General features: G+C 62.2%; 3 protein-coding genes across 4 annotated transcripts; 1 reads left to right on the top strand and 2 right to left on the bottom strand.

Moving 5' to 3' along the window:
• The first annotated feature begins 1,484 nt into the window (after nt 1-1,484).
• On the top strand, nt 1,485-5,083 carry LOC138996849 (protein C19orf12 homolog). Its single transcript, XM_070398054.1, has 3 exons — nt 1,485-1,806; nt 3,834-4,006; nt 4,629-5,083. The coding sequence occupies exons 2-3, from the start codon at nt 3,850-3,852 to the stop codon at nt 4,892-4,894; spliced, it is 423 nt and encodes a 140-aa protein (XP_070254155.1). The 5' UTR covers nt 1,485-1,806; nt 3,834-3,849; the 3' UTR covers nt 4,895-5,083.
• A 2,819-nt stretch (nt 5,084-7,902) lies between these two features.
• On the bottom strand, nt 7,903-13,461 carry PLEKHF1 (pleckstrin homology and FYVE domain containing 1). The gene is made up of 2 exons (XM_070398070.1): nt 13,432-13,461; nt 7,903-9,688 (listed from the first exon to the last, which is right to left on the bottom strand). Exon 2 carries the CDS (start codon nt 9,677-9,679, stop codon nt 8,825-8,827), a length of 855 nt encoding a protein of 284 aa, XP_070254171.1. The 5' UTR covers nt 9,680-9,688; nt 13,432-13,461; the 3' UTR covers nt 7,903-8,824.
• A 4,709-nt stretch (nt 13,462-18,170) lies between these two features.
• Nucleotides 18,171-25,822, bottom strand: POP4 (POP4 homolog, ribonuclease P/MRP subunit). 2 transcript variants are annotated; one of them, XM_070398407.1, is made up of 7 exons: nt 25,619-25,822; nt 22,949-23,001; nt 21,554-21,777; nt 20,306-20,383; nt 20,106-20,167; nt 19,419-19,520; nt 18,171-18,605 (listed from the first exon to the last, which is right to left on the bottom strand). In XM_070398407.1, exons 1-7 carry the CDS (start codon nt 25,662-25,664, stop codon nt 18,469-18,471), a joined length of 702 nt encoding a protein of 233 aa, XP_070254508.1. In that variant the 5' UTR covers nt 25,665-25,822; the 3' UTR covers nt 18,171-18,468. The 2 variants fall into 2 exon arrangements, with proteins under 2 accessions (XP_070254508.1, XP_070254509.1); XM_070398408.1 differs by lacking the exons at nt 22,949-23,001; nt 25,619-25,822 and adding an exon at nt 22,021-22,351.
• Between the last annotated feature and the right edge of the window lie 662 nt (nt 25,823-26,484).

Below are 26,484 nucleotides of genomic sequence, written 5' to 3'. Positions count from 1 at the left end.
TGAAGAAGTGGCAGTTTAAAATATATATATTTTTATTGATTTCAGAGAAGAAGGGAGAGAGAGAGAAACATCAATGATGAGAGGCAATCATGGATCAGCAGCCTCCGGCATGCCCCACACTGGGGATCGAGCCCACAACCCGGGCCTGTGCCCTGACCAGGAATCAAACACTGACCTCCTGGGTCATAGGTCAATGCTCAACCACCGAGCCACGCCGGCCGGGCCATTTTGGCATTTTAAGAATGTGGGTCATTTAAAGCTGGATACAGGGCATCGCTGTGGCAGCTGGAGGGGCAGGATAAGCTGAGAAAGAACTGTGGGCAGACCAGGCCCCCCCTCCCCCCCTCCCCCTGCCCCCTGGGAGCCCGGGGCAGGCCGGGTCCGGGAAAGCCTCCTGCTGGACTGGGCGCCCCTGGCAGGGCCCGCAGCGCACGCTCCAGGGACTGGAACTTCCCCTGCTTTTTTCCCAGAGAGTCTGGCTCTGTCCGCCCACCCCGTGCTCCCGGGGCCTGCCTTTCTGCTGTCAGCGCTGGAACATTCTGGAGCTGGATCCTCGAGGTGGGGGTGGGGGAGCCAGCAGGAGGTGGATTCTGGGAGGGCACCCCATTTGTCTTCAGTAAGTTGCCCCTCACCCCTGACCTGTCTGCCCAGAGCCCTCTGTCCAGGCAAAACCAGCCCGGACCAGTTTGTGTGGCCCAGCGAGGCCCAGGCTTGTACACAAACCAGTCGTTGTTGGATGCACCTCTGACCCCCCTCCTACCCCTCCCCCCCCACACACACACACACCTGGCCAGGTCCCAGCGGCTCCCCGGGCATCCGCCCACCTCCCCATGACCTTAGCTTCACACCCTGTGTGACAGGACCTGGAGGCTTTTCTTGGTAAAAACAGCAGCCCCGCCTCCTCCTGCCCCCCACCCCACCCCCACCCCACAGCTGCTGGGGAGGCCTCTTCTGTTTGCTGTTCTCACCAGAAAATGAACCTTACTCCCTCCCTCGGTCCCTCCCTCCCTCCCTGCACTGAGGGAGGACAGCTCTGAGCCCTGGGAGAGGGGTGTGGGCACCCTCCCAGCAGGGAGTGGGGACCAGCCCTCAGAGCCAGACTTCCTGGTGGGAGGCGTTTCCTAGAAAGAGAACGGAGCAGGTCCTTTCTGATGCCGCGTGCTGGCCGCCAGGAGGAAGGCTGACCTGCCCGGGGGGCTGGGTGGTGCCAGGCAGGATCGGGGACAGTCACCCGGCACCCCCTGCACCCTGTGGGGAGCCAGCCCTGCACAGGCCGGCGGGGAGCATGTCTGGGCCCAGGGAACAGCTCAGGGACCCTCGGGGGCCGTGGAGGGAGGAGGGTGAGGTCAGGTCAGAGGGGCCATGGGGCCTGTCACAGCCCACAGCCAGGAGGAGGAGTTGGGGTGTTCTCCCCGGGCACTGGGGGCCGGGAGGGGGGCGGGGTGAGAGTGAACCAGTGATCTTTCCGTCAAAGGAAGGAGCTCTGCCAATTCTGATATGACTTTCAGACTCTCAGGGGGCCGCGCCAACTTAGGCTCCGCCTTACCCTCCCCTTCCTTGGAATTAGCCAATTGTCCATTAATGAGAAAACCAGCTCTGAGCCCTGACCAACCAAGTCAGAGTTCAGAGTGAGGGGCAGGCAGACCCGTAGCAGGAAATGAAACCGAAAGGAAATACCCGTTCCATGTGCTGTGGCCCAGGATTCCCGCTGGGGGAGCATCCTTCCCGCAGGCGTCCATCTGCTGTGCTGGTCCAGTTCCGAGTGTTTGTCTCATTCCTGCCACATCGTTGACAGCATTCTAACAGGTGGGTGAGGTGGGTGTGGGCGAGGGGGGGTCCTACTGTCCAAGTGCTCTTTCCCCCTCAAATGCCCCCTCCTCCCCGATCCTACCCCGCAGAAGGGCCGCCTCCCAGCCTCACCCAGCCCTTGGCTTCCAGAAGGCCCTCCCCGCCAGAAAGAACAGGAATCTGTCTATGTAAAAGGCTAAGGTGCTAAGTGTCCATCCAGGTAATGACGTCAGGTAGCAACGCCCGGCTTCCTCTCTCTAACAACGACTCGCCTCCTTGCAGTGTCTTCAGCCCAGGCACACGGCTTGCTTTATAGCCAAGTGTGCAAACATTTCACACTTTTTAACCAAATGTCTGTGAAGCGTTTTCCCTGCCTCATCTCATGTGATCCTCACTGAAGTCCTGGAGTAGGCAGATAGGAGACTCGGTGGAATCCTATTTTCTTTCCATTAGCCAGAAAATGGAGATTTAGAAAGCTTAGAAACTTGACCCGACTGAAAAGAAGTAAGAAATGGTGGACCTTGACAATGACTTCAGGTTTTCTCACTGCACAGAATATAGTCAGACACGGCTGCAGCTAAATATTTCACCCTTTGTTCTCCCTGCGTGATCTACAATAATGATCTGCTTTGTGTTGATATTACTGCTGTGTTGCTGACAATTACCTGAAAGAGAAGCTGGGGTGCTTCACTGGGCTGGAAAAAGTTTGGCTGCATCAGAAAGCAGGTCTAATTAAGCAAGTTTATTATCCTATACTTCAGGCCCAGCGCACGAAATTCATGTGTGGGTACGGTTCCTAGACCTGGCCTGCAATCAGGGCCATTTCCCTGGCTGCCCACAGTTGGCCCCGCCCGCCACTGCCACCCACCCTGGTTCCCCTGTTGCCATCGCGTGATTGATGACTGACAGCCAGGGGAAGGGATTGAGAGGTCGGCTGTTCCTGCCCGCTCACCACCCCTGCCTCCTCAGCAGCGCTAAGGATGTCCGACTGCAGCTTAGGTCTGCTCCCTGCTGGCAAGTGGGCATCCCCCGAGGGCTGCCGGACTGCCAAAGGGATGTCTGACTGCCAGCTTAGGCCCAATCCCCTGAGGAGCAGGCCTAAGCCAGCAGGTGGTCATCCTCGAGGGGTCCCAGACTATGAGAGGGCACAGGCCGGGCTGAGGGACCCCCACCCCTATTGCACAAATTTTTGTGCACCGAGCCTCTAGTCAGACATATAAAAGGCTAAGTTGACTCAGGCACGTGCGATACCTATACAGGTGTCTCTGGCACCAGTTGCACGTGTGTGTTTCCATCTGTCATTATCAATCGTGAATTTGGTTGACACTTCTATTATGGAGAAAGGGCGAGTAGTGATATTACAATATTTCTTCTAATTAATTTCCTTTCAATGTGCACGAATCCATGCACCAGGCCACTAGTAAGGAAAGTAAACCACATGAACCGCCCACTGCGAGCTCACAGCTCACAGCTCACAGGGCACAGCACACAGTGGGACGTGCATTGCAAGTGTTACCTCCCTCAATCCTCACTGAAGCCACTGGGAGGCCCCCTCCATCCTCGGAGTCACTGCCCAGCGTCCCAGCGGAGGGACCCGCAAGCCCAGCTCTAAACTACCCGCGGGCGGCTGCGGGCTGCTCTTCTCTATTTACTTATTTTTAAAAAATATTCCCACTGATTTCAGAGAGGAAAGGAGAGGGGGTGAGAGAGAAAGATCAATGATGAAAGAAGAATCATGAATCAGCTGCCTCTTGCACTCCTGCACTGAGGATCGAGCCTGCAACCAGGGCCTGTGCCCTGACTGGGGATGGAACCCTGACCTCGTTCACAGGTCGATGCTCACCACTGAACCACACCAGCCGGCCTGTTTTCTTATTGACGACCGGCAGCCCTGCTTTCTCGGTGACAGAGGACTTGTCACGTGACGGTGCTATCCTCTCGCCCACGGCAGAGCTGGGGTCCTCCCGGAGCAGGGGGTCCGCCCTGGACACTGGGAAGAGCGAGCTTTGGGCGGGAACTGACGCTTGGGAACCCTCCCTCCGCAGGCCGGCGAGGTGTGCAATGTACCTAACGAGGAAGGATGCCATGAGCCTGCTGTGCTCCCTCTCGGAGGCGAAGAAGATGAAGGTGGCCGTCATGTACCGGCGAACCATGGAGTTCACCGGCAGCGGGGCCTTACTCGGGGCGGTGATCGGAGGCCCGCCGGGAATAGCCGTTGGTGAGTGCAGTGCCCTGTGGGGTTGGGGACAGAGGCCTCGGGTCCCCAGGGCCTCACAGGAGCCTGTGACCCGTGTGAGGGACTGGCTAGCTGAGTCTGAGACTCGGCCTATGTGTACAGACGTGTCCTGGTGGGACACACGTGTCTGTGTCTCAGATGCGCAGGGCGCCCTCCTATGGCTCCGTGCGCCCTTCCCAGGGGTGTGCCCTGTGCCCCCTGGGCAGGCCTGTTCCTTTCTTCATTGCAGGGTCAGGGAGGGAGCTGGGATTCCAGGCCTCTGGCCGCTCACGTTAGCTGTTCAGAGAGCGCCCGGCTCCACCCCAATCCCCAGTCCCCGGTCCCCGGTCCCCAGTCTGTGCAGGAGAAGCGCCCACCGTCGCCCTCATGCACCTGCCCCTGGTCTCAGCCCGCTCCCATCTGGGGACCAGTTTCTGCCAATGGGGGAGGTTGGCTGGTTCCCATGGTCCCTTGGAGGTCGGGTGAGTTGCTCCCTCTGGTCTGGGAGCAGGAGGTTCCCGGGGGACCCCCCCACGGGCTGTGGCCTGAATCGTGGGGAGGAGCTCCCAGCGAGCTCGAGCCGGCATGGTGAACAGCCCGACTAAACGAAATTCCTGTTCTCCAGGGAGCGTTCTCGGGGGGCTCTTAGGGTCCTTGTCGTGGAGCACGGAGTTTAAGCCGGTCAGTCACATCCTCAAGGGGCTGCCGCCTCCCGAGCAGGAGAAGCTCTGCAACCACGTCGTGGCCAAAATCGGGAACCTGCAGTGGAGGGACGTCGAGCACCTGACCAAGCTGGTCATGGGCAGCGAGGCCCTGCAGGAGCAGCTGCTGAAGCTGCTTGAGGGCTACGTCACCAAGGAGCTGAAGACCTCAGTGAAGTACGGCGACTAGGCTCGGGCGGGGCCCTAACCTGGGGAGGCCTGCGGGGGGCGGGGGGCTGTGCTGGGTCCTGTTCTGGAAAGTGAAGGTGAAAGAGAATAAAACGGGGCCGAGAGAATCTCTCTGTGCTGAGCGGATCCCTGGCGGAGAGCCTGCAGCCCTGAGCCCGCACAGCGCAGGGACCAGAGGACACCGGGCCCGGGAGGGACGCAGGAAGCAGCCTGAGCTCAGCTGGACCGTGATCAGCCGTCATCGCTGACGAGTCCCCCCCTGCCCTCTGCGCTGGCTCCTGTCTGGGGGGCTCAGCCCGGCGGCACCCGGGCGCCTGGAGAAAAGCTTGTGGATGCATCACAGCCGGTGTCATAGGAGCCCCACCCGGCCCACTCGGAACCTTCCAGAAAGAGCTGTCGGAGCCGCTGTGGGCGCGGCCCGTGGGGAGCTGGCGGCAGTTTCTGAACCCTCTGCCCTCCGTGTCCACTCTCCTGACACGGAGGCAGAGGGCTCAGCCGCTCGGCTGTGAAGGTGACTGCTGTCCGGGCGCCCCTGGCAGGACGGGGACCCTCTGGGTTCAGGGACTCGGGGCCTGGCCGCCGGCCCTGCTGGAACCATGCGGCCCCCGGAGAGCGCCCCCTGCCCCTCCCTTGTCCCTTCCCAGGGGCCTCACGGGGGTGATGGAGGGGCACCAAGGGCACCCGGCCCAGCAGTCCGGCCTGACTCTCCCTCCGGGTCCCGCTGGTGAGGCCGCTGCTGCAGGAAGAGGGGCTCCTGGTGAAGTGGGGGGTCAGGACGACCTCGAAGAAGTGACCGCCCTCAGGTCCCCACACACTGTGCTGCCTTCAGACCCCCAGCTCCCCGTCTGCAGATCCACACGGTTTCTGAACAGCCTTCCCCTCCGATTCCTGGAAAGATCTCTGACCCGGGAGGCGAGCACACCCAACGCTGGGGAGAAAGGAAGGCAGGGGGTGGGTGACTGTAAACATGGAGGGAAGCTGGGCATTCCCTGCCTGAGGCCCATCTTTCCAAGCTGCTCCGCCTCCCAGAGCCTCAAGGGGGCGCTGCTCCGCCTCCCTAGGAGTGTGTGTGTGTGTGTGTTTCCATCCCGTTTGCACCCTTGCTGTTTAGGCCACTGTGAACCTTTCACGGATGAACACTGGGGCTGTGACTAGGAATCCCGCCCACGTGTCCGGCGGCTGTAACCTTCCTTGGCTCTTAGCTGCCCCGCCCGGTGCGGCTGCCTGGGGGTAGGAGGGGGTCCTTAGAATCCTAAATGCTGCGAGGGCATTTTTGTGTTAATATCCCCTGTATTTTGTCTCATGATAGATGGCCTTTAGGGAGATCCCTTAAAGTGAAGCTGCTGGGTGAAGAAATGGCAGTTTAAAATATATATTTTTTTTATTGGTTTCAGAGAGGAAGGGAGAGGGAGAGAGAGAGAGAAACATCTATGATGAGAGAGAATCATGGACCAGCTGCCTCCTGCACGCCCCACACTGGGGATGGAGCCTGCAACCCGGGCCTGACCGGGAATCGAACCCTAACCTCCTGGTTCATAGGTCAGTGCTCAACCCGTGAGCCACGCTGGCCGGGCCATTTTGGGATTTTAAGAATGTGGGTCATTTAAAGCTGGATACAGGGCATCGCTGTGGCAGCTGGAGGGGCAGGATTAGGTGAGAAAGAACTGCGGGCAGAGGAGACCCCGCTCCCCGCCGCCTGGGAGCCCCGGGCAGGCCGGGTCTGGGAAAGCCTCCTGCTGGACTGGGCGCCCCTGGCAGGGCCCGCAGCGCACGCTCCAGGGACTGGAACTTCCCCTGCTTTTTGCCCAGAGAGTCTGGCTCTGTCCGCCCACCCTGTGGTCCCAGGACCTGCCTTTCTGTTGTCAGCGCTGGAACATTCTGGAGCTGGCTCCTCGAGGTGGGGGTGGGGGAGCCAGCAGGAGGTGGATTCTGGGAGGGACTCAGAACAGGGCCCTGGTCCCTGCCCGGACCCAGCCATCTGCAGACCTGGCTCCTGCCCGATGACCGCTGCCCCGGACCAGGGACCAGGCGGGGGAGGCCCGGGGAGGGGCTGAGACCAGGAGGCCGTGGCTGGGACTGCCCGCCCCTTGCCCAGCTCCACGCAGGGTGAAGGGACCGGCTGCCAGGCCTCTTTGCTGAGGGGACACCCCATTGGCTTCAGGAAGTGGCCCCTCACCCCTGACCTGTCCGCCCAGAGCCCTCTGTCCAGGCAAAACCAGCCACGACCAGTTTGTGTGGCCCAGCGAGGCCCAGGCTTGTACACAAACCAGTCGTTGTTGGATGCATCTCTGCCACCTCCCTGCGCCCCCAACACACACCTGGTCTGGTCCCTCTGCCCCGTGAGGGAGGCCTCACAGGTCCTGGGAACCTCGCTCTTTAACCTCCTGCACCCGCGCTCCCCCCACCCCCCCGCCCCCCCATGGCTGCCTGTGAACTGTAGGCTGAGCCTTGCTGCCTAGAGCCAGGCTCCACCTGCTGAGTCAGGGTCAGACTCTAGGGCAGCGGTTCTCAACCTGTGGGTCGCGACCCCTTTGGCGGTCCAACGGCCCTTTCACAGGGGTCGCCTAAGACCATCCTGCATGTCAGATATTTACATGACGATTCATCACAGTAGCAACATAACAGTTATGAAGTAGCAACGAAAATAATGTTATGGTTGGGTCACAACATGGGGAACTGTATTAAAGGGCCAGAAGGTTGAGAACCACTGTTCTAGGGGGACGTTTGAGACGCAGCCAGAGAGGCCTGGTCTCACAGGGACGGGAACCTGATGGTGGGGTCCCAGGCACCGCGCCTGCCCCGTGGGCTGGGGAAGCTCCCCCGGCCCTAAGGCACCCGTGCAGCTGGCAGTGAGCCCGCCCTGCCACAGCGCCTGGCGGTGGGCAAAGGCGGCAGAAGCACCCGCTGGGCGTGGCCTGAAAGGGCCCAGGGGTCTGGGGCCAGGTGGGCATCCGGCTGCCCCCCCCCCCCCCCACTCGCTGCACCTGGGCCTCCCCATCTACAGTCCCCACCGCGGGGGCCGGGCCCAGCTGGACGCGCGGCTCCTGCTGCCTCAGGCTGCCCGCCGCTCGGGGACTCAGCACAGGACCCGCTGCAGGTGCTGGGGCCCTGGCGGGCGGGAGTGTGCGTGGCAACCACCCCGATGCGGTGGGAACCCCTGAGCCCACGGCTGCCCGTGTCCCCGGCCTGGTGCATGGCGGACAGCGGCCCCAGCACAGGGTCAGCCTCTGGAGCGCACAGCCCGGGGGACAGCTGGCCTTTCGATCACAGCCGCCGTGACCTTCTTGTTTATCAGGAGTCAGCCTGAGTGAGGCTTCTGTACCGGATCAGTCCCCACAGGAAACACGGCTTCCCGGCCACAGGGAGGGAGGAGGGCCGGGAGGCGCCAGCCCCCGACACCGGGACAGTGCGAGGTGCGAGGCCTGGCCAGGCTGCCCTGCACCCGGGGGTCAGGCTGTGGCCCCAGCCTGGTGGGCACCGCCCGACAGAGCCCAGCTGACGGGCAGGCGGGCACCAGCCAGGGGGGTGGGCAGGCCTGGTTCCCGGAGCCACATGGTCCCTGGGGGCGTCCTGGTCGCGGGTCCCGAGCTGTGGATCACGGCCTCCGAGAAGCAGGACTCGCTCTTCCATGAGACGCCGGGGCCTGTTGCTCAGGCAGCACCGCTCTCAGGGCTGAGCAATGGCCTTCGGCCCAGGAGGCCTGTGGGTGGGGTTTGCTACCTGGAGAGAGAACCGAAGTGGACAGAGATGCCCATGTGCAGAGGAGGGTCTGGGGGTCCGGAGGGCCCGCGCCTCTCCCACCGCAGCCCACCAGCCCAGCACGGGGTCCTGGGGGCGCCGGGCAGCTTCGGGGGCTCTGCACCCTCAGGAGAGGAGGGTGTCCAGGCGGATGCAGAAGTGACTGGGGCCCGTCCCTCTGGCGAGGCCGCTGTCAGCTGTGGAAGGAGGACCAGGAGACCCCGGAGTCGTAGAACCTGACCCGGCTGGGCCAGTCACCCTCCCCGCCGCCCTCCTTGTCCTCGTCCGAGTCATCATCGTCCTCGTCCCCACTGGACGCCTCGCAGCCGGCCCCGGCCCCGGAAGGGGACCCCGCGCCCTGGCCCCCCTCTCCTTCCCCCTCCCCTTCCCCCTCCCCCTGGCGCCTCTGGGCGGCCAGCTGGCGGTAGCAGAGGCCGCAGACACGCTGGGGCTTGGGCGCCAGGCGCGGCAGCAGGACGCGGGCGCGGGAGCAGTCCCCGCAGACCACGAAGCCGCACTGGCGGCAGTGGTGGCGCCGCGTGAGCGCCGAGAAGCGCGTGTGCGTGCAGCGCATGCAGATGTCCGTGGCCTTGTCGGGCACCCAGGGCGCCGCGTGCTCCGTGCTGGGCGCGCGGCCCGAGGCCCGCAGCTGCCGCCGCACGCACTCCTCGATGTGGCCCATCCACTCCTGGCGCTCGGGGGCCGAGGCGGCCGACACCGCGAAGGACTTGCGGGCCGTGCGGATCAGCCAGCGGTGCCGCGCCTGCCGCGTCTCGGGCAGCGGCTCCAGCGTCACCTCCTCCAGCGGGATGACGCGCTGGGCGCGGTAGCGGCGCCCGCTGAGCACGATGCTGCCGTACACCAGGATGTCGCTGAAGAGGAAGAAGACGCGCGGCTGGGCCTTCTTGCGGCACTCCTTGGTCAGCACGCCCTCGCCCAGCAGCACGCGGCCCGGCAGCGCCAGCGGCTGCCCCGACGCCCCGAAGCAGCGCTCCACCTCGGCGATGCGCCGGCGGTTGATCTCCGTGTGGGCCAGCTGCTCCACCATCGTCCTGGCCTGCGGAGGGAGGGCGGAGGGCGCACACACAGGGGGTCAGGGGGCCGGCCCAGGGCGGGACCCCACTCCCCAGCCTGTCTCCAACCCCCTCCTGCCCAGAGGCCGATCCTGAGACAGAGAGTCACTGGGAGGTGTGGGGTCCCGGGGAGGGCTGTGTGCGGAGCCAGGGATGGGAAGACAGGGACATGGAGAGCATCATGGGAGGCAACATAAGCCAGTCAGAGGGCAACAAGGATCACATGGGCTCACTCCTGTGTGAAATCTAAGGGACAGAATAAACGGATGGCCCGGTGGGCGTGGCTCCGTGGCTGAGCATCGACCTATGAACCAGAAGGCCACACGATCGGTATTTCTGGGTCATCACCTTGTGGTTCCCTCGCCACCACCTGTGGGAAGTGGGGCAGGGCCTTGCAGGGAGGGGGGTGCACTGCACAAGGGGCTCAGCCCTAGTCACCGAGCGCTGGCCTCCTGCCCACAGGCCTCCTGAGAGGCGCCCAGAGCACCTTCTGTACGGGCAGCTGTTTAGGCGTCTGACCAGGCCGTGTTCTGCATGCAGACCTCCCTGGTGTTTGGACAGCCCTGCTGGGAATCAGTGACCTGCCCTGGGCGCCACCCCAGGGCCTTTAGGCTGAGCTGGGGCCCTGGGATGGAGGGAGGAGGGTTCCTGGGAGGAGCTCAGAGAGCAGCAGAGGGAGACACTCCAGGCAGTGACCTGGGTCCCCACAGCAAGGACCACGGCGACCCTGGCAGCGGGTGGCGGTGAGACGGCGGGTCTCACACATGGGATGGCGTCTTGGCTATACCTGCACCTGACCTCCCGGGTCAGCAGGACGGAAACCAATTGCTGAGGAGCCCGGCCGCCAGGCTCAGTGGTTGGGCATCGACCTAGGAACCAGGAGGTCAGGGTTCAATTCCTGGTCAGGGCACAGACCCGGGTGCGGGCTCGATCCCCAGTGTGGGGAGTGCAGGAGGCAGCCGATACATGGTTCTCTCTCATCATTGATGTTTCTCTCTCTCTCCCTCTCCCTTCCTCTCTGAAATCAATAAAAACATATTTGGGGGGAAAAGTCGGGGGAGTGGCCTTGGGGGTGGGGGCCGGATGAACCAGGAAGAGGGGAGCAGGCAGGCCCTGGTCTGCACTATTTTATTTCTTTTATTTAAAAGGCGCAGCAGCAAACGGGATGACATCCCACCAGCGGATGGGGGAAGTGGGGACGTGTCCGGCTCGGTCTCTCTGTCTGAATGTAAGTCCTCAGAGGCGAGCTCACAGCTCACAGGACCATGTGTGGGTGCGGAGCGCTGAGCTCTCCTGGTCAGGGCCCCGCAGGCCTGGCATGGGCACCGGCAGGGGTCTGGGCCACCCGTGCCAGGCACACTCCTGGGTCAGGCGCCGGGCAGACGGGTGGGAACCCAGGCTGCAGCCAAGGACCGAGACCTGTGACCCCCCAGCTGAGGGGGACGGGGCCCGGGGCCGAGAAGAGCCAGAGCGGCCCTGTGGGCGGGTGAGCTCCGGGGCTGGCGTGCAGGTCCCCCCTGACCAGAGGGCCCGTGGGCGTGGCCTGGAGGAAGTGAGCACAGGGCCTGGCCAGGTCCCAGCGGCTCCCCGGGCATCTGCCCACCTCCCCATGACCTTAGCTTCACACCCTGTGTGACAGGAGCTGGGGGTTTTTCTTGGTAAAAACAGCAGCCCCGCCTCCTCCTGCCTCCCCACCCCCATCCCACAGCTGATGGGGAGGCCTCTTCTGTTTGCTGTTCTCACCAGAAAATGAATCTCCCTCCCTCCCTCTGTCCCTCCCTCCCTCCTTCAACTGATGGAGGACAGTGTCGCAGCAGGGAGTGGGGACCAGCTCTCAGAGGCAGACTTCCTGGTGGGAGGCGTTTGCTAGAAAGAGAACCCAGCAGGTCCTTTCTGATGCCGCGTGCTGGCCGCCAGGAGGAAGGCTGACGTGCCCGGGGGGCTGGGTGGTGCCAGGCAGGATCGGGGACAGTCACCCTGCACCCCCTGCACCCTGTGGGGGAGCCAGCCCTGCACAGGCCGGAGGGGAGCACGTTCTGGGCCCAGGGAACAGCTCAGGGACCCTCGGGGGCCGTGGAGGGAGGAGGGTGAGGTCAGGTCAGAGGGGCCACGGGGCCTGTCACAGCCCACAGCCAGCAGGGGGAGTTGGGGTGTCTCCCCGGGCACTGGGGGTGGGGTGGGGGATGAAGGGGTGTGGCTAGGGTGGTGCCACTGACCAAGTGCTCTGCCCCATGCAGAGGGGCCGCCTCTCAGCCTCGCCCAGCCCTGGGCTTCCCAGAAGGCCCTCCCCCCCCAGAAGAACAGGAATGAGGAAAATAAACAACAGCTCACAGGGCACAGGGCACAGTGGGATGTGCATTGCAAGTGTTACCTCCCTCAATCCTCACTGAAGCCCACTGGGAGGCCCCCTCCATCCTCCGAGTCCCTGCCCAGGTCCCAGCCAGCGGAGGGACGGGGAAGCCCAGCTCTAAACTACCCGCGGGTGGCTGCGGGCTGCTCTTCTCTATTTACTTATTTTTAAAAAATATTCCCACTGATTTCAGAGAGGAAGGGAGAGGGAGAGAGAGAGAAACATCAATGATGAGAGAGAATCCCTGATCGGCTGCCTCCTGCACGCCTCACACTGGGTGGGAATGGAGCCCACAGCCGGGGCCTGTGCCCTGACTGGGATTCGAACCCGTGGCCTCCTGGTTCACAGGTCGATGTTCAACCACTGAGCCACACCAGCCGGGCTGACGGCTGCTCTTGACCAAAACCAGAATCAGATCTTCACCCCTGATCGTCACCCCTCCCTGACCTCCCAGGTCATGGGGCCCCTGGGGGCAGGCGGGTGGGCAGGCCCCTCAGCTCAGCTGGGCCGCCTCCCCTCTGGGTCTTGGCAGCCCCAGCGCTGATGTGTGCGGGACACGGCTGAGGTCAGTCATCGCTGGGCCTGCAGAGACCCCAGTGGGATCACTACCAGGAACACCCCTCCTCTAAGTGGAAAGGAGGCGGCAAGAGCGGCCCCCGCCCCCCTTCCTGTGAGCGGCTTTGCTCAGACTCCGGACATTTCCCTCCCCGACAAGTGTGGGCGATGGGCCTCCATCCCCCCTGCACGGGGCAGGCGGGAGAGGGAGGGGATCGGGCGGATCCCAGGCGGGCAGGAGCGGCCTCACTGACTTCTTCCGTGAAATGGGCGCCCAGCCTGCTTCCTTGGACAACCCCCCCCCCCCCAAGTCAGAGGGCAGGCGGCTCCACAACGAGCGGCCGGGAGGCCCGGGCCGCCACGCACCCCGCTCCCTCCGCGGGGGCAGCGGTCCCCCCTTCTCCAGACCCACGGACAGGGACCAGGAGGGAGGCCCGACGGCGGTGGAGGCCGGGTCTCTCCCAACAACACCCCGGTCAGCGGGCGCCCCGGAGCCCCCTCCGTCCACACGTCGCGCACCCCGAGGACCCCGCCTCGACCCCGCGCCCCCTTTCCTGTCCCCCGTCTCTCCGCGGAGCCCCTAAACCCCCACCCCGCCGCCAGCCAGGAGCGCCTGCTCCGCGCCTCCGCTGCGGGCCAGAGTCCCAGCCGCCCTGGCTGCGCACCCACCTGGACCCGGCGGTGCGGGGCGCGTGGGCGGCGGCGGGGGGCCCTGCTCTGCGCACCCCTGCCCTGCCCCGGGGGGCGCTCACCTCTCCGCCCCTGCCCTGCCCCGGGGGGCGCTCACCTCTCCGCCCCTGCCCTGCCCCGGGGGGCGCTCACCTCTCCGCCTGGACGCCGCGCACCTGCACTCCGTCCGCGTCCCGCTCGCCCGCCGCTGCTCGGCCCGCCCCGCCCCGCCCGCCGCGATCGAACTCTCCGGACACGCCCCCTGGCGGCTCCGCCAATCGGAGGCCTGGCGCGCGGCGGGGGCGGGGCCTGGGCGCCCAGCCCGCAGAGCCGAGTCCTGAGCAATGTGCGCGGGCGGAGCGGCCGGAGCTGAGTGCGTGGGTTGTGCGCCCGGCGGCCGGGCCTGGGCGGGGCGTCCTGCTGGCCGCTGACGTGGTCATCTCCGCTAGAGGTTCAGAATCACTTTAACAAATCAGCAGCATTTTCTCTATTTTTATTAATTTTTAAATCTATTTTTATTGATTTCAGAGAGGAAGGGAGAGGGAGAGAGAGAAACATCAATGATGAGAACCCTTGATGGCTGCCCCCTGCGCGCCCCATGTTGGGGATGGGGCTGCACGCGGGCAAATGCTCTGACCGGTGACCTGGTTCAGAGGTGGACGCTCAACCACTGGGCCACACCGCCTGGCGCATTTGATCTACTTTAAACCTTTTATAGCGGAAATTGTCAAACATACACGGAAGGTCAGCCATGGTGACCATCTCCAGGCAGAGCTGTGCCCGCAGACAGGGGTGGTTTCCCGGCCACTGCCGCCCCCACAGAGCCCCGTGGGTCCCTCTCGCTCAGTTTGCCCACTGACGTCCCTGCGTTCAGGAAGCCTGTGGGTTTATGGGTCCTGGCGGGGCAGCCAGGCCTCCATACAGAGGCGGAGACAGCCCCCAGGATCCCAGAGGCCGAGGCGTAAGCTCAGACGTCAGCTGGGACATGGCGACTCTGGGCAGTGCCATCCCAGCTGAACACACTTTTTATGCCGAGGGCACAGCTATGTGGTTCGCCACCACAGCACCCTGCCTGGCGCCCAGCACTGTGCCAGGCCCAGAGCGGGTGTCTGGAGAAGGAGGCATTTCCATGGTTCTGGGAAACTGGGGAAAGGATGTCGGTCCTGGAGTCAGGAGACCCCAACAAGCCTCCTCTCACTGTTGGTCAGGGGTCCACTAGGACCTCTGTCTCCTCGTCTGCCCTTCCTCCCAGCTGTGCTGTTCTGGATGGAGCTCCGGGGAAGGTTCTGGAGGCAGCACAGACTCCGTCATGCAGCTGCCTGTCCCTCCCCACGGGGCCGCGTGGTCGGAGGAGACCTGGGCGGAGGGCCATGCTCCTCCAAGAAGAGGAAAAACTCGTGACTCACGGAGGGGCAGAAGCTGAGTCAGCCCGGCCGCAAGCTGTGGAAAAAGCGAGGGCTCCCTGAGGACTTCTCTGCTCCTTCCTGGCTGTGGGGCTCAGGGCTCAGGGCTCAGGGTGTCAGGATTGGGGAACAAAAAGAAAGCTGGGAAAACATAATGAAAAGGAAACAGCCGTGTGTTTGAGCCAGGAGCACGCACACAGCTCAGTCACACCAGAGGGCGGAGGCTGCTTCACCACTTTATTTTTTATTTTTTTAAAATATATTTTATTGATTTTGTACAGAGAGGAAGGGAGAGAGATAGAGAGTCAGAAACATCGATGAGAGAGAAACATCAACCAGCTGCCTCCTGCACACCTCCTACTGGGGATGTGCCCGCAACCCAGGTACATGCCCTTGATCGGAATTGAACCTGGGACCTTTCAGTCCGCAGGCTGACACTCTATCCACTGAGCCAAACTGGTTTCGGCTGCTTCACCACTTTAGACAGAAGGACCCTAAGGTGCCCCAGGTCCCTTCTTCTTTTTTTAATATATTTTTATTGCTGCCAGAGAGGAAGGGAGAGGGAGAGACAGAAACATCAATGATGAGAGAGAATCATGAATCAGTTGCCTCCTGCACCCCCGCCCCTTCCCTGCGCTAGGGATCGAGCCTGCAACCCAGGCATGCGCCCCAACCAGGAATCCAATTGTGACCTCCTGGTTCCTAGGTCAATGCTCAACCACTGAGCCGCGCCCAGACAGCTGGATTGGTGCTTCCATCTCCCCCAGCCTCGGGGCGGCTCCCTCCCTCCCTCCTGCCAGCCAGCAGCCGGGAGCCGACTGTGGGGAAGTCGTGGTGGGATTGCTGGTCGCTCCTGGGAGCAATCATCTCATCACACTCGACTGAGCTGAGGCTCATCTGGACTGAATTGGGGGTGGCTTCATGAGGCGGCGCCAGGCCCCAGCAAGTCTTAGTGCTTCATTAAACACCAATTCCTGAGTCACTTATTTTGTTGTTTTATATTATTTTTATTTTATTTTTTGTGCTGCACAGAGGGTGAGGGAGGAGCTGAGATGCACAGCTCGGCTGGGTGCAGGCCCCTGGGGGCAGACAATGGATGCAAACCCTTCTGCAGCTGCCCTGTGGCTGGGAGGGGCCAGAGGGCCGGCAGCTGGTGGGATGTGGGGTGTCACCCCTCAGCCCCCTGACCTGGGTGCCAGTGCGCCTGTTCTGGGCTGCAAGCGATCCTGAAAAATGCCACCACCCTACCTGGGGCCTTACCTCCCAGCCAGGGCAGGGCACCTAGGGGAACCTGGCTGGGGTGGGGCTGGGCACCCCGCCCTGCCCTGTCCACTACTCCCAGCATGACTCTGGCCACTGGCTTTTGCTCTCTGGGCCTCAGTTTCCCCAACTGAACACACAAGCCAAGCCCACCTGCCTCACCAGGTGTTGAGGGGGTAGAGTGGGCAGTGGCGCTGGGGAGGCTGGGGCGCCCTCTCCGGGAAGGGGAGGAGGAAGTTCCAAACCAGGAGACAAGAGTCCTGCTTCCCTGAGGCTGCTGGGGGAGGCCTCTCCCCCTTTGTGCCTCCTCCCCCTCCACCCCCTGGCTGTTGTTTTCTTCTGGTCGCACACAAATATTTAACTGCACACTCACTGTGTGCAAGGCCGTGTCTAGGTCGCCCGAGGTTATCATGTGATGATGATGGTGGAGACAAGCCCGGGGTCCCGTCTTATATTCGGTAAAGGAGCAGGCGCGGTTGTTCAGTGCTAGGTGGTGTGGAAAGTGTAGGAGGGACCATGGAGGGACCAAGTGGGGCTGCTGAGGTGGGGGTGGGGGGACAGCTGAGTGCAGAGGGGCTGCGTGTGGCTGGAGGCTGAGTAGGAGCGGCGGTGGCACCGTGTGCGGAGGCGGCAGGACACGGTGGTGGGTTAGGGGCTAAGAGAGGGTGGCAGGGGCAGGCCGGGCTGGGGCAGACCGCCTGACATTCTCAGGGTCCTGGGAACTCGGGCGTGGGTTTGGGCAGAAGAGTGGGTGACAGGACCTGAGTCACGGGTCACAGAGGTCGCCTGGCTGTGGCCAGAGCCATGTAAAGAGGGAGGGGGCGGGAGGCTGTGGCTGAGATGCCGGGCGGGGGTGGGAGCTGGGGCCTGGGAGGTGGAGAGGGCGAGGGGAACCACTGGGACTCAAGGAGATTGGTGGGGCCGTGAGCGCGAGATCCACGCACCTGCTGGTAGTTAGCGAGCCCGCTGGGCGAGGCACCGTCTCCTGCCTCTTTCTCACCACCCCCTCGCCTCACCCAGGACCAGGCCTGGGACCGCTTCCTGGGACAGGCACGCAGGGGCTGCGCTCCTGGGCTGCAGCGGCCTCTTCTGTGGGCAAAGCCGCCAGGACAGCCAGCCCGGCCCTGCGGGACGCAGCCCGCACCCAGCCGTCTCCGCGTCCACTACATCACGCTCGCCCTTCACAGCCAGGAACAATCACCAGGAGCGTCACGACTCGTTTTAATCTGTCTACCACTCTCGTTAATGACGCCTGTTTAAGACACCCATTAAGGGCCCATGCGGGTAATTAAATGGACAATTCCAGTACGGTCCTACTAGAAGCCCCTCGATTAAGTTAATATTAGAGGCACTTAACAGATGTCTTAATTAGGCATTACAGCGACGAAACATCAGCGCCATGAGAACGCGCCGCTGTCCAGAGAGAGCTCTTTCCATGCATTTACGGCGGCGGCGGCCACGTTTACTTTCAGAGCCCGCCGGCCTTTCTCCGCACCCGGAAGCGCCGTCCCAGCCCAGACGCCCGAGGTGGAGGGATGTCAGACACCATCTGGAGCCCACGGTCCCCAAATGTCAGTGGCAGAGGAGCAGCTGGGCCTCAGAGGATGCGAAGCTTCCGGGGGCCCTGGGGTCCCCCTGCAGCCCAGGACCTGGATGCGGTCACATGCACCCCGCGATCCCGGGGCAGGAAGTCCCAGGTGCCTCTCCGGGAAACCCCCATTGTCTGCTGGCCCCAATGGACAGAGGGGGACACTGAGGCCCCGGCTTCAGGACGGTGCATGGCCGGCGGAATGCCCCCTGGCCCACGGGCCGGAACTTTCCCAGCAGCTCTCCCTCCCACTAGGCGGCAGAGCCTCCGCGTCTCCTGGGGGCTGGGGACTGGCAGCCAGAGCCCACGCCCCTGCCCACCTCTCCTCCTGCCGGCCCGAGCCCAGCGGGCAGGTGACTGCCCGGGTCCTCGAGGGCTCTGCGGGCCCTGCCCTGAGCCTCAAGCTGACCACCTTCTTCAGATCCCACAGCTGCTCGGACCCGGAGCCCCCTCCAGGGAGCCCCCTCTGCCCACCCAGGCCCCAGAGGGAGGGAGGGTGGAGGAGTTCAGCTGTTTGCAGAAACTGTGGTCCAGACGTGTCACAGAGCAGAGCTGGGACCTGCGCCTGTGGGCGGTGTCTGCAGAGGAAGCCGAGGCCTGAGGTGGCCCTCCCACCTGCTGCACGAGCCCTGGAAACTGGAGCCGAGGCCCAAATGCTTTTATTATCACAAAACTCGTGTCACAGAGCAGCAGACGCAGGACGGGCGGCAGAGCCCCCACGCCCACGAGCCCCCAGGGCCGCTCGGTGCCTCCTGCCCCCTCTCCTCGGGACGGAGGAACCCGCAGGCCCCCGGAACTGTGCACCTGCTCCCCGACACCAGGCGTTTCTTCCCAGGTGTCCTACCGACCGGGGTGGTCTCCCCGGAAGTGCCTGCCGTCTCCCAGGAGCTGGGCTCGGGCCGGCGTTCCTCTCGGCCGTGACCCCGTGGGCTGCAGTGCTCACAGGTCCATGGTCCCCTTCGCTTTGAACTTCTTGGCGGACCGCTCGCTCGACCGGAGCTGGAATTTGCTCCCGTGAATGTAGGAAACGAAGCCGTCGGTTTCCACGGAGAACACACAGCCCAGCTTGGGGATCACTGCGGAGGAGCAGGAGAGACCGCGTGGGGAGCCGGCACAAGCCCGCCTGCTGCAGTCCTGCCCACGAGGTTCTAGAAATGAGCTACCAGGAGACCGGGCGGGCGGGGTCCCCCTGCACAGCCAGGTCACTCACGTCCTAAACAGAGCTCAGCCCCCACGGTCAGGCTCAAGGTCAGAGCACCTCTCAGCACCAGGACCTCCCAGGGCAGCGCCAGCCCAGGTCCCCCACAAACAGCTTTCAGGTGGCTCGCGGCTCTGCGCTCGGGGGAAAACTAACCACGCTCCGAGGTGAAAATCAGAGCGAAAGAGCCGCAGGGAGACGGGCGGCAGCGGTGGGAAAAGCCAGCTCAAACATTAAAGGAACCGCCGGCCGGCGTGGCTCAGTGTTAAGTGTCGACCCATGAACCAGGGGTCAGGGTTCGATTCCCGGTCAGGGCACGTGACCAGTTGGCGGGCTCCATTCCCAGTGCAGGGTGTGCAGGAGGCAGCCGATCCATGATTCTCCATCAATGATATTTCTTTCTCTCTCCCTTCCTTTCTGAAATCAATTAAAAAAATATTTTTCAAAGAAAAGTAACATTTATAAAAAAAAAAAAAATTAAGGGAACCAAACGCCCATGTGTGGTTTGAACTTCCTGTGCCCGTGCGCGGCTCACACCTGCACCGTGGCTAGAGGGGGAGCTGGAGGGGGGCTCGCAGGCCTCCTGGACCCACAGGCTCACCGCCAAGGGTGCAGCTCCCGCGCCCCCAGGGGCCGGTGCTGGCTGAGCCAGGGGCAGGTGTAGCTCAGCGCCCGCGGGGACAGCGCGTACCTTTCAGGCGGTCTTCCTTGGTGATGATTTTGAAAACGTGCTTGGTTTCCTGCAGGAGGATCCCTGTGACACCCACGTAGGAGGGGCACTTGGATTTCGTGACTGCAAAGGAGAAGTGTTTCCAGCTCGGGCCTTGCCCAGTGGGGAAGGAGTGCCCCGGGGGCCGGGACTGAGTAGCACAAGGACCCAGCTTCCCCGCCTGCTGCCTGCGACTCTGCGATGGCCAACAAGGTGTCCTGTGGGGCCCGCAGGCCAGGGTGTGGGCAGGATTCGGGAGCCAGGTCACAGGTGTCCCACACCCTCCAGGCAGCAGTCGGGGCTGCGTGGTGAGGGCAGAGACCTCCTAGCAGCGGTCGGCAAACTGTGGCTCGGCAAACTGCGGCTCTCGAGCCACATGCGGCTCTTTGGCCCCTTGAGTGTGGCTCTTCCACAAAATACCGACTTCTGCGCATGAGCCACGCAGTTTTAGTTGCACTGTACGTGCGTGCCTGCACGTGGTATTTTGTGGAAGAGCCACACTCAAGGGGCCAAAGAGCCACATGTGGCTTGTGAGCCGCAGTTTGCTGACCACGGTGATGTCTCTCCGCCCAGTGCCGACCTGGGGACATCCCAGCAGGAGCACTCTAACACCCTGACCCCCCTGACCCCGCAGTGCCGCCCGCGTGCCACGTGCTCTCAGGCCCTCACCTGAAACAATGGCGCCATGGAGATCTGCCTTCAACAGCTTGGCCTGGATCGCCTGGGGCTGCCTGCGGGGCAGAGAGAAGCCTCACCGTCTTTGCTCGGGAAGCGGGTTCCCAGGCCGCACCCACAGCCGGCAGGGTCAGGGTCAGGGTCCGTGAGGCATGGGTTCCCCCAAAGGGCAAGGCTTCAGAAACTCAACTCACGTGTCTGGCCTGAGGCCGTTGCACAGGTCCCGGATGTACTGTTTCCAGAGCTCGTGCAGGGGGAGAAAGAGGTCGTACCTGTGGGAAGTCAGAGGGTGGAAGCGAGCCCCGTGAGCTTGATGACACCGTCCGAAGCACAGCGCTCGGCTTCCCGCCAAGGTCACCTGGGACCACCATCTCCATGCGCCTGCTTCCACCCCGCGACCCTGTCTCCTCACCGGTGGCCCTCCGAGGCCACGTTCCTGCTAGTGAGACGAGGAAGGGGCACATTCCTGGCCCCTCCCCTCCCTGTCGAGGGACACAGCCGTGACCGCTGGAGCACAGGCAGCCGCCCGAGACCACGGGGCCATGTCTAGAGCTGCCAGAGCAGCCGGACACACCGGGCCACACTGCCTGGGCCCGAGGGCCGTGGACCCGCCTGCACGGAGCCCAGCACACGCGCACTTGGACTTCCCCTCCCGGGAGAAACCACTCCAGGCTGCTGATGCCTGCACTCTGAGGCCCTGCGCGGCAGGACGCTGAGCTAGGTGAGCCCGACTTCAACCCGAGCTGCTGGCTGTCATGCAGGACCCGGGGACGGTGACAGGTCTGCCGGGCAGGGCAGGGCGCGGAGGAGAGGACCCCAACTGTGGGTTAGAGGATGGAGAACCTCGGCTCAAACCTGAAGGGGGCCGTAGCGGTGGGGACACCACGGGACCCCCGAGACAGACAGCTGCCCCCCTGCCCCCAAACCCAGCTGGTTTCTCGAGAGGCCATGGACAGGGTGACAGACTGTCCAGTGGGTGTGGGAGGCTGCTGGCTACAGGTCTGGAAGCGAAAGTCTACAAACAGTCCCCAGGCACCCACACCCAGAGCCGGGCCGAGGGCGGCGTGGTAGGAGGGAGCCCCTCCCACGAGGAGTGCCATGTCCCTGCGGAGGCTTCCCAACACGGGGGCAGCATGCTCCCGGGCAGTAGCCCCGTGGGTGACTCTGCCTGTGCTATTAGAAGCTTAGGGAGATGCATATGAAGAAGTCTCAGTTGCTCTTTTCTGAAAGAGCTGGAGGACGGCCAGCCTGTTGCCATGGGCAACAGACGCACTAGAGGCAGGTCCTATTAGGGCTGGGACAGAAGCCAGCCACTCACCAGCCTCCCTATTAAAAGCCAAAGCCAAACCCAAACCCAGTCCTGGTGGGTGAAGGAAGGCTGCCCCCTGGCGGCAGAAGCGGGAGGCTCCACCGGCCAGGAAGGCAGGCAGGAAGGCCGGTACCTCTGCTGCTCCGGCTTAATGTCGAAGAGCCGCAGCGCCCTCCTCTGCCGCGCGGACAGGCCCCTGGCCCGCCTCCTCTGCTCCTTGCCCCTCCGGCGGGTGAAGTACTCCAGCACCACGGCCTTGCGCTGCAGCTGGTCCTCCCGGGCGCTCTGGCTCATGTGGGGCGTGCAGCGCCGCAGGAAGGCCTGCAGGAAGGCCTCGGCGCGCTGGGCTCCCGGGCGCTGGGGGGACAGCAAGAGGGGGGGCTCACTGCTCTGCGAGGCACAGTCACCCCGGGTCCTCGCAGGCAGCTGCCTCCCCCACAGAGGCTCACACCGCCTCCGGGTGCTGCCTGTCCCCCACCCACCGCTGTCCAGGTGCGAAAGCCACATCCTGACGCCAGTCCGTGGCCATCACACGAGACAGCCAGGCCAGACTCCAGGGCCCACCCTGTCCCTGAGGCCACCCTGGTGATGAGATCACACCTCTGTGTGTGGAGGAAAAGACTCCCTGGTCTTTGGTGGGAGGAAGAGGGGCGGCATTTAATCAGTGGTGAGGAGGCCAGCTGGGGCGGAGCCAAGCTCTGGCCTGAAGGAGAGGCCTCTAACCCCAGGAGGCAGCACAGCCAGCCCAGGAGTTGGATCTGCTCACGGTGGGTGTCGCAGTCCTCTTACGTGGGTTTCCGGCTGTGGGCGCATCACATGGGGGAGGAACAGTCAAGCATCTCAGCACCGCCCCCTCCCGCCTCCTGCTCACTCTCTGGACACACAGCAGAGCCTCATGTGACCCTGACTGAGCACAGGTGCCAGGAGGCAGAGCAGCCGTCACAGTGTGTAATTCTGGAGGGGCCTCCAAGCATCACTGCCCTGAAACTGCAGCCGCACCCCCATCCCCCACCCCCCCAGCATGGGGTGGCACTGCCTCCCGAGGTCCTGCCTCTGGCAGGCCACTTCCTGGACCCTCAGAGAGGGGACTGACATGACTGGACTGTCTTGAACACCTAAGTGGCCCTCCATGGAGACGCCAAATAAAGGCCTATCGGTCTCAAAATCTTGATTTCCGGTATCTCCCTCCTCATGGGGGAGCTTCTGCCAAATGGGCAGGTCACAGAAGGATCCATAAATCTCACAGATGTGGTCTCTCTGCCTGTTGGGGGTGCAGGGGAGCCAGTGACCAGGTCAAAAGACAGCGTCCACCAGGGCAGGTTTCAGGTGGACACAGCCCGGTGTCCCCACACGATGGGAGATGACACAACGGGAAAGGAGACCCGCATGTGGGACAGCCGTCAGGACAACAGGCCCTGCTGGAGCCCCGTGGACAGGGGAGACGAGGCGCGGGACGCAGAAAGGCTCTGAGGCCACCGAGCATCTGTGTCATCCCCCGTCGCTCCCAGACCCCCTGCCAAGCACCTACCTGGACATCCAGCTCCTTGGCCTCTTTCTGGGAGAGGGCGTGGTAGATTACACCTGGGGACGGGAAAAGGGACACGAAATGATTCCTGCTTGGCGAAAGGCCCGAGGCGTTTTCTATTCTGAACAGAGCAATGCTCATTCAGGGACAGGAGGCGGGGCTACAGAGGGCACAGCTGCGAAGCCGTCATGGAAGCTCTCACCCTGTCCACGCATCACGTCCATCACAGAAACCCCAAGGGCCGGCTTCAAAGGTGCTTCTCGGACATGAACGTGCGGAGGGACCTCTGGGGCTTATTAGCATGTAGACTCTTGGGCCCCATCCCCATGTCCTACATTTCTAGCAAGTTCTCAGAGGGAGCTGCAGGCCAGCAGACCACACTTGGAGCTGCACTGGTTTAAAATACTATGGACGAAAAGGGGCCACAGACTCACCCTGACAAGCTCAGGGGAGGCCTGCGTGGCGGCCTTACAAACGCAGAGACCTACACTAACCACACTGGAGGGTCTGAAATGAAAACTTTCTTAACTAAAAGCAGTTTATGGCAGGTAGTCAGGTTCTAGGCTAGAACCTTCCCTGAAAAAAGTCCATCTTTACCTTAAAGGAGCCTGTCTACAGTCTTTTTGCGTCTACGATAACAGACCTTTGGAATGTCAAAGTCAACTCCTTCCTCCAGACCCCTCAAAGCACAGGAGCCGAGCCAGAGCAGAGACTACAGGTCTCCTTGTTCTTACTGTAACTGTGTTAATCGCTGACTGTTAACTATCCTGTACCCACCTCGGTAAAATAAGTTTTACTCTTTATCTAATCCCAGAGATCCCCTAACCCTGCTTTGCTCTCTCCCGCCTCCCTAACCTGTCACCAGGGGACTTCATGTGTCCCACTTATGCCTCCTCTTTGATCGTAATGTATAAAATAGGGTGCAAATTGACATTTTTTCAGGAGCATTTTCTCGATCCGTTGAGATTTTGCTTCCCGGCAATTGTCATCATTTTGGCTCACATAACTCACAAACTCTCTACAGGTTTGACTGTTTCTTACGTTGACAATACCACAGGTTAGGACAGTGGTTCTCAACCTTGGCTGCACATTAGAATCACCCTGGGAATCTTTTTTAAAATCCTGATTTCTGGGCCTCATCCTCCGGAAATTCTGTTTGTTACTAATGTTGTGGCCTCACCCCCTAACAAAGAAATCAGGATTTTAAAAAGATTCCCAGGTGACTCTAATGTGCAGCCAAGGTTGAGAACCACTGGGTTAGGAGCTGAGGAGCTGCTCAACTTGTAATGAGGGAACTCATTTAAAAGTTATGTGATGCAGGTGGTTCGGGATATTACGTTTTGTTAAAAAGATTCTCCACAGTTTGGTGTCTATGAAATTGGATCATACAATTGATGGTGTCCTAAAGTGAAAAAAATACCGGTCTTTCTTCATGCTCAAAAAATATATATATTCACCAACGTGGCTTCAACTTCTAAACACATCTACGCCTCTGTTTCTTACTTGTTTGTCTGAAGAAAACCTGCGGCCCTAGGATGTGGACAGAATAAGAATGAGACGGAGCCCTGATTCAGACGCCCAAATATTAGACAATTTGGTTCACACTACACTCTATAAATCTCATCCCTGCGCACATTTAATCAAACAAACCAAAGTGGTTACAAGTCTTCTATGCGGGGTCTAATCCTCCCTCAAATGTAAGATGGGCGAGTATAACCTGTTTGTAGAGAGCAACGTGCAAGGCCCCAAACCCCAGGAAGGACGGCTCCCCTGGCCCAGGTGCCGAGACTTGGGAGCCTTTTCAGTCACAACACACATCTAACGCCTACGGAGCCCGCAGTACTCGCCATGCACCTCATTAAAAGCTTTGCATATTTCATCTTTTTTTTTCTAATATATTTTTATTGATTTCAGAGAGGAAGGGAGAGAGAGCGAGAGAGAAATATCCATGATGAGAGAGAATCATGGATCGGCTGCCTCCTGCACGCCCAGCACTGGGGATCGAGCCTACAACCCGGGCACGTGCCCCTGACCGGGATGGAACCCAGAACCCTTCAGTCCGCCGCTCTACCCACTGGACCACACCGGCCAGGGCAGCACGTTTCATCTCATCATCCTTTCCGCAGAATCCGGGGCCGTGGTCACTATTCCTGCTCTGCACCCGAGAGCACGGACGCTCGGATACGCTGAGACACTACCCTGGGTCACCCAGGCAGGCACCTGCAGCGGGGTACTCGGAACCCCCATGCAAAGCCGGTGTGAACGGTGTCCACACTCCCCTGCCTCCAGCGGCCCGGCGCCGGCTCCCCTCGGGGCACAGCTCTCCGCCATCGCCGGGGGTGGGGGTGGGGGGACGGTGTCGTTCATAGAGCGCAGGCCGCTCAGGCCTGAGCCACGGCCACCCGGGAGGCAGCGGCCAGTCGGGCGAAGGCCCTGGCCAGTCCCGTAGCAGCCACGCCACTGAGCGGCCCCCGAGAACCGGCCTCCAGCTCGGACAGCAACCCCGGGCTCAGACACAGGGCCGGGCCAGCCGGGCCTCAGTTTCCCCGAGGGAAGATGGGGCAATTCCCACAGCAGCCCCGCTCGCACTCCGCAGCGACCCGTTCACTCCCGGCGCCCCGCACCCGGTGCCCGAGCCCTGACGCCCGAGCCCGGGGCCCTCAGCCCACTCACTCCTCATTCTGGGGCCGCTTCCGGTGCGCTCTGATGACGTCTCCATCGGGCGCCGCTCGCGCTTTCCTCCCTCCACCTCCTTCCGCGGCCCCGGTCGTCGGAGCCGGCGGTGGAGAGGGTCCTCGTGCCCGAGCTCGCGCGGCGCAGAGTCCGCAGACCGATTCGCTCGCTCGGGCTCGCAGCCGCGGTCGCTGGCGGCCGTGTGTGGCGCCTCCGGTGACGTCACTGAGCGCGCCTACTGGGGTCGGCGCATGCGCCTGGGAACCGGCGGCGCCGCGGGGAGGGGCGTGGCTGCCCCTGCGGAGTCTGCGCAGTGGGGCTTCTTTCCAGCCTCGTGTTTCCTAAGCGGCGAAGGCTGTATGTCGTGGGGTTGCGGCTAGCGCGTGTGGAATCCTTAATGTTTTTCTTTTTAAAAATTAGCTCCGAATGGTGAACTTTCAAACGTGGGTACAGGTGTTCTCCCAGTTGTGACTTTGTGGAAAATCTATGGAAAGTCGATGGTATTGCAGCTAATGCGCCCCCCCCCCCCCCCGCGCCCAGTTTATTATAAAAATCTTCACATAAACAGGAACATGGGAGAATTCTGCAGAGAATTCCCGTATGCGCTCAGATTCTGCAATTAGCGTTTTGCCCCGTTTTCGGGGTTCTTCCGATGGCTGCTCTAAGACAGGCTGAGACCGAGGACCCAAGGGACGTTGCATAGTCGAGCTCGGAAGGACTGAGCCTCGGCTGCTAAAGAAGCGCGTTTCTGTGAAAATGAGGAGATTTCCTGCCATTCCTTTGGTCAAAGAAAAGGTCCCGATCCCGAAGAAACACCAGCAAACCTGCACCGAGAACAGGGAAGGCTTCGTCTTCAGGGACAGTTG

This window comes from Myotis yumanensis, unplaced genomic scaffold, assembly GCF_028538775.1.
Source record: "Myotis yumanensis isolate MYYU_CA2020_CCGP unplaced genomic scaffold, mMyoYum1.0.hap1 SCAF_18, whole genome shotgun sequence".
In the NCBI taxonomy this organism is placed as follows: domain Eukaryota; kingdom Metazoa; phylum Chordata; class Mammalia; order Chiroptera; family Vespertilionidae; genus Myotis; species Myotis yumanensis.
Note: the sequence above shows the minus strand (reverse complement) of the source record. Positions and strands in the feature narration are given on the sequence as shown.

Excerpts from the sequence above, each read along its gene's own strand:
- LOC138996849 (XM_070398054.1), top strand. The coding sequence starts at position 3,850 with ATGTACCTAACGAGGAAGGATGCCATGAGCCTGCTGTGCTCCCTCTCG. Across the intron at positions 4,007-4,628 it reads CCCGCCGGGAATAGCCGTTG|GGAGCGTTCTCGGGGGGCTC; the intron begins GTGAGTGCAGTG and ends CCTGTTCTCCAG.
- PLEKHF1 (XM_070398070.1), bottom strand. The coding sequence starts at position 9,679 with ATGGTGGAGCAGCTGGCCCACACGGAGATCAACCGCCGGCGCATCGCC.
- POP4 (XM_070398407.1), bottom strand. The coding sequence starts at position 25,664 with ATGGAGACGTCATCAGAGCGCACCGGAAGCGGCCCCAGAATGAGGA. Across the intron at positions 23,002-25,618 it reads AAGCGGCCCCAGAATGAGGA|GTGTAATCTACCACGCCCTC; the intron begins GTGAGTGGGCTG and ends TCCCGTCCCCAG. Across the intron at positions 19,521-20,105 it reads CCATGGCGCCATTGTTTCAG|TCACGAAATCCAAGTGCCCC; the intron begins GTGAGGGCCTGA and ends TCTCCTTTGCAG.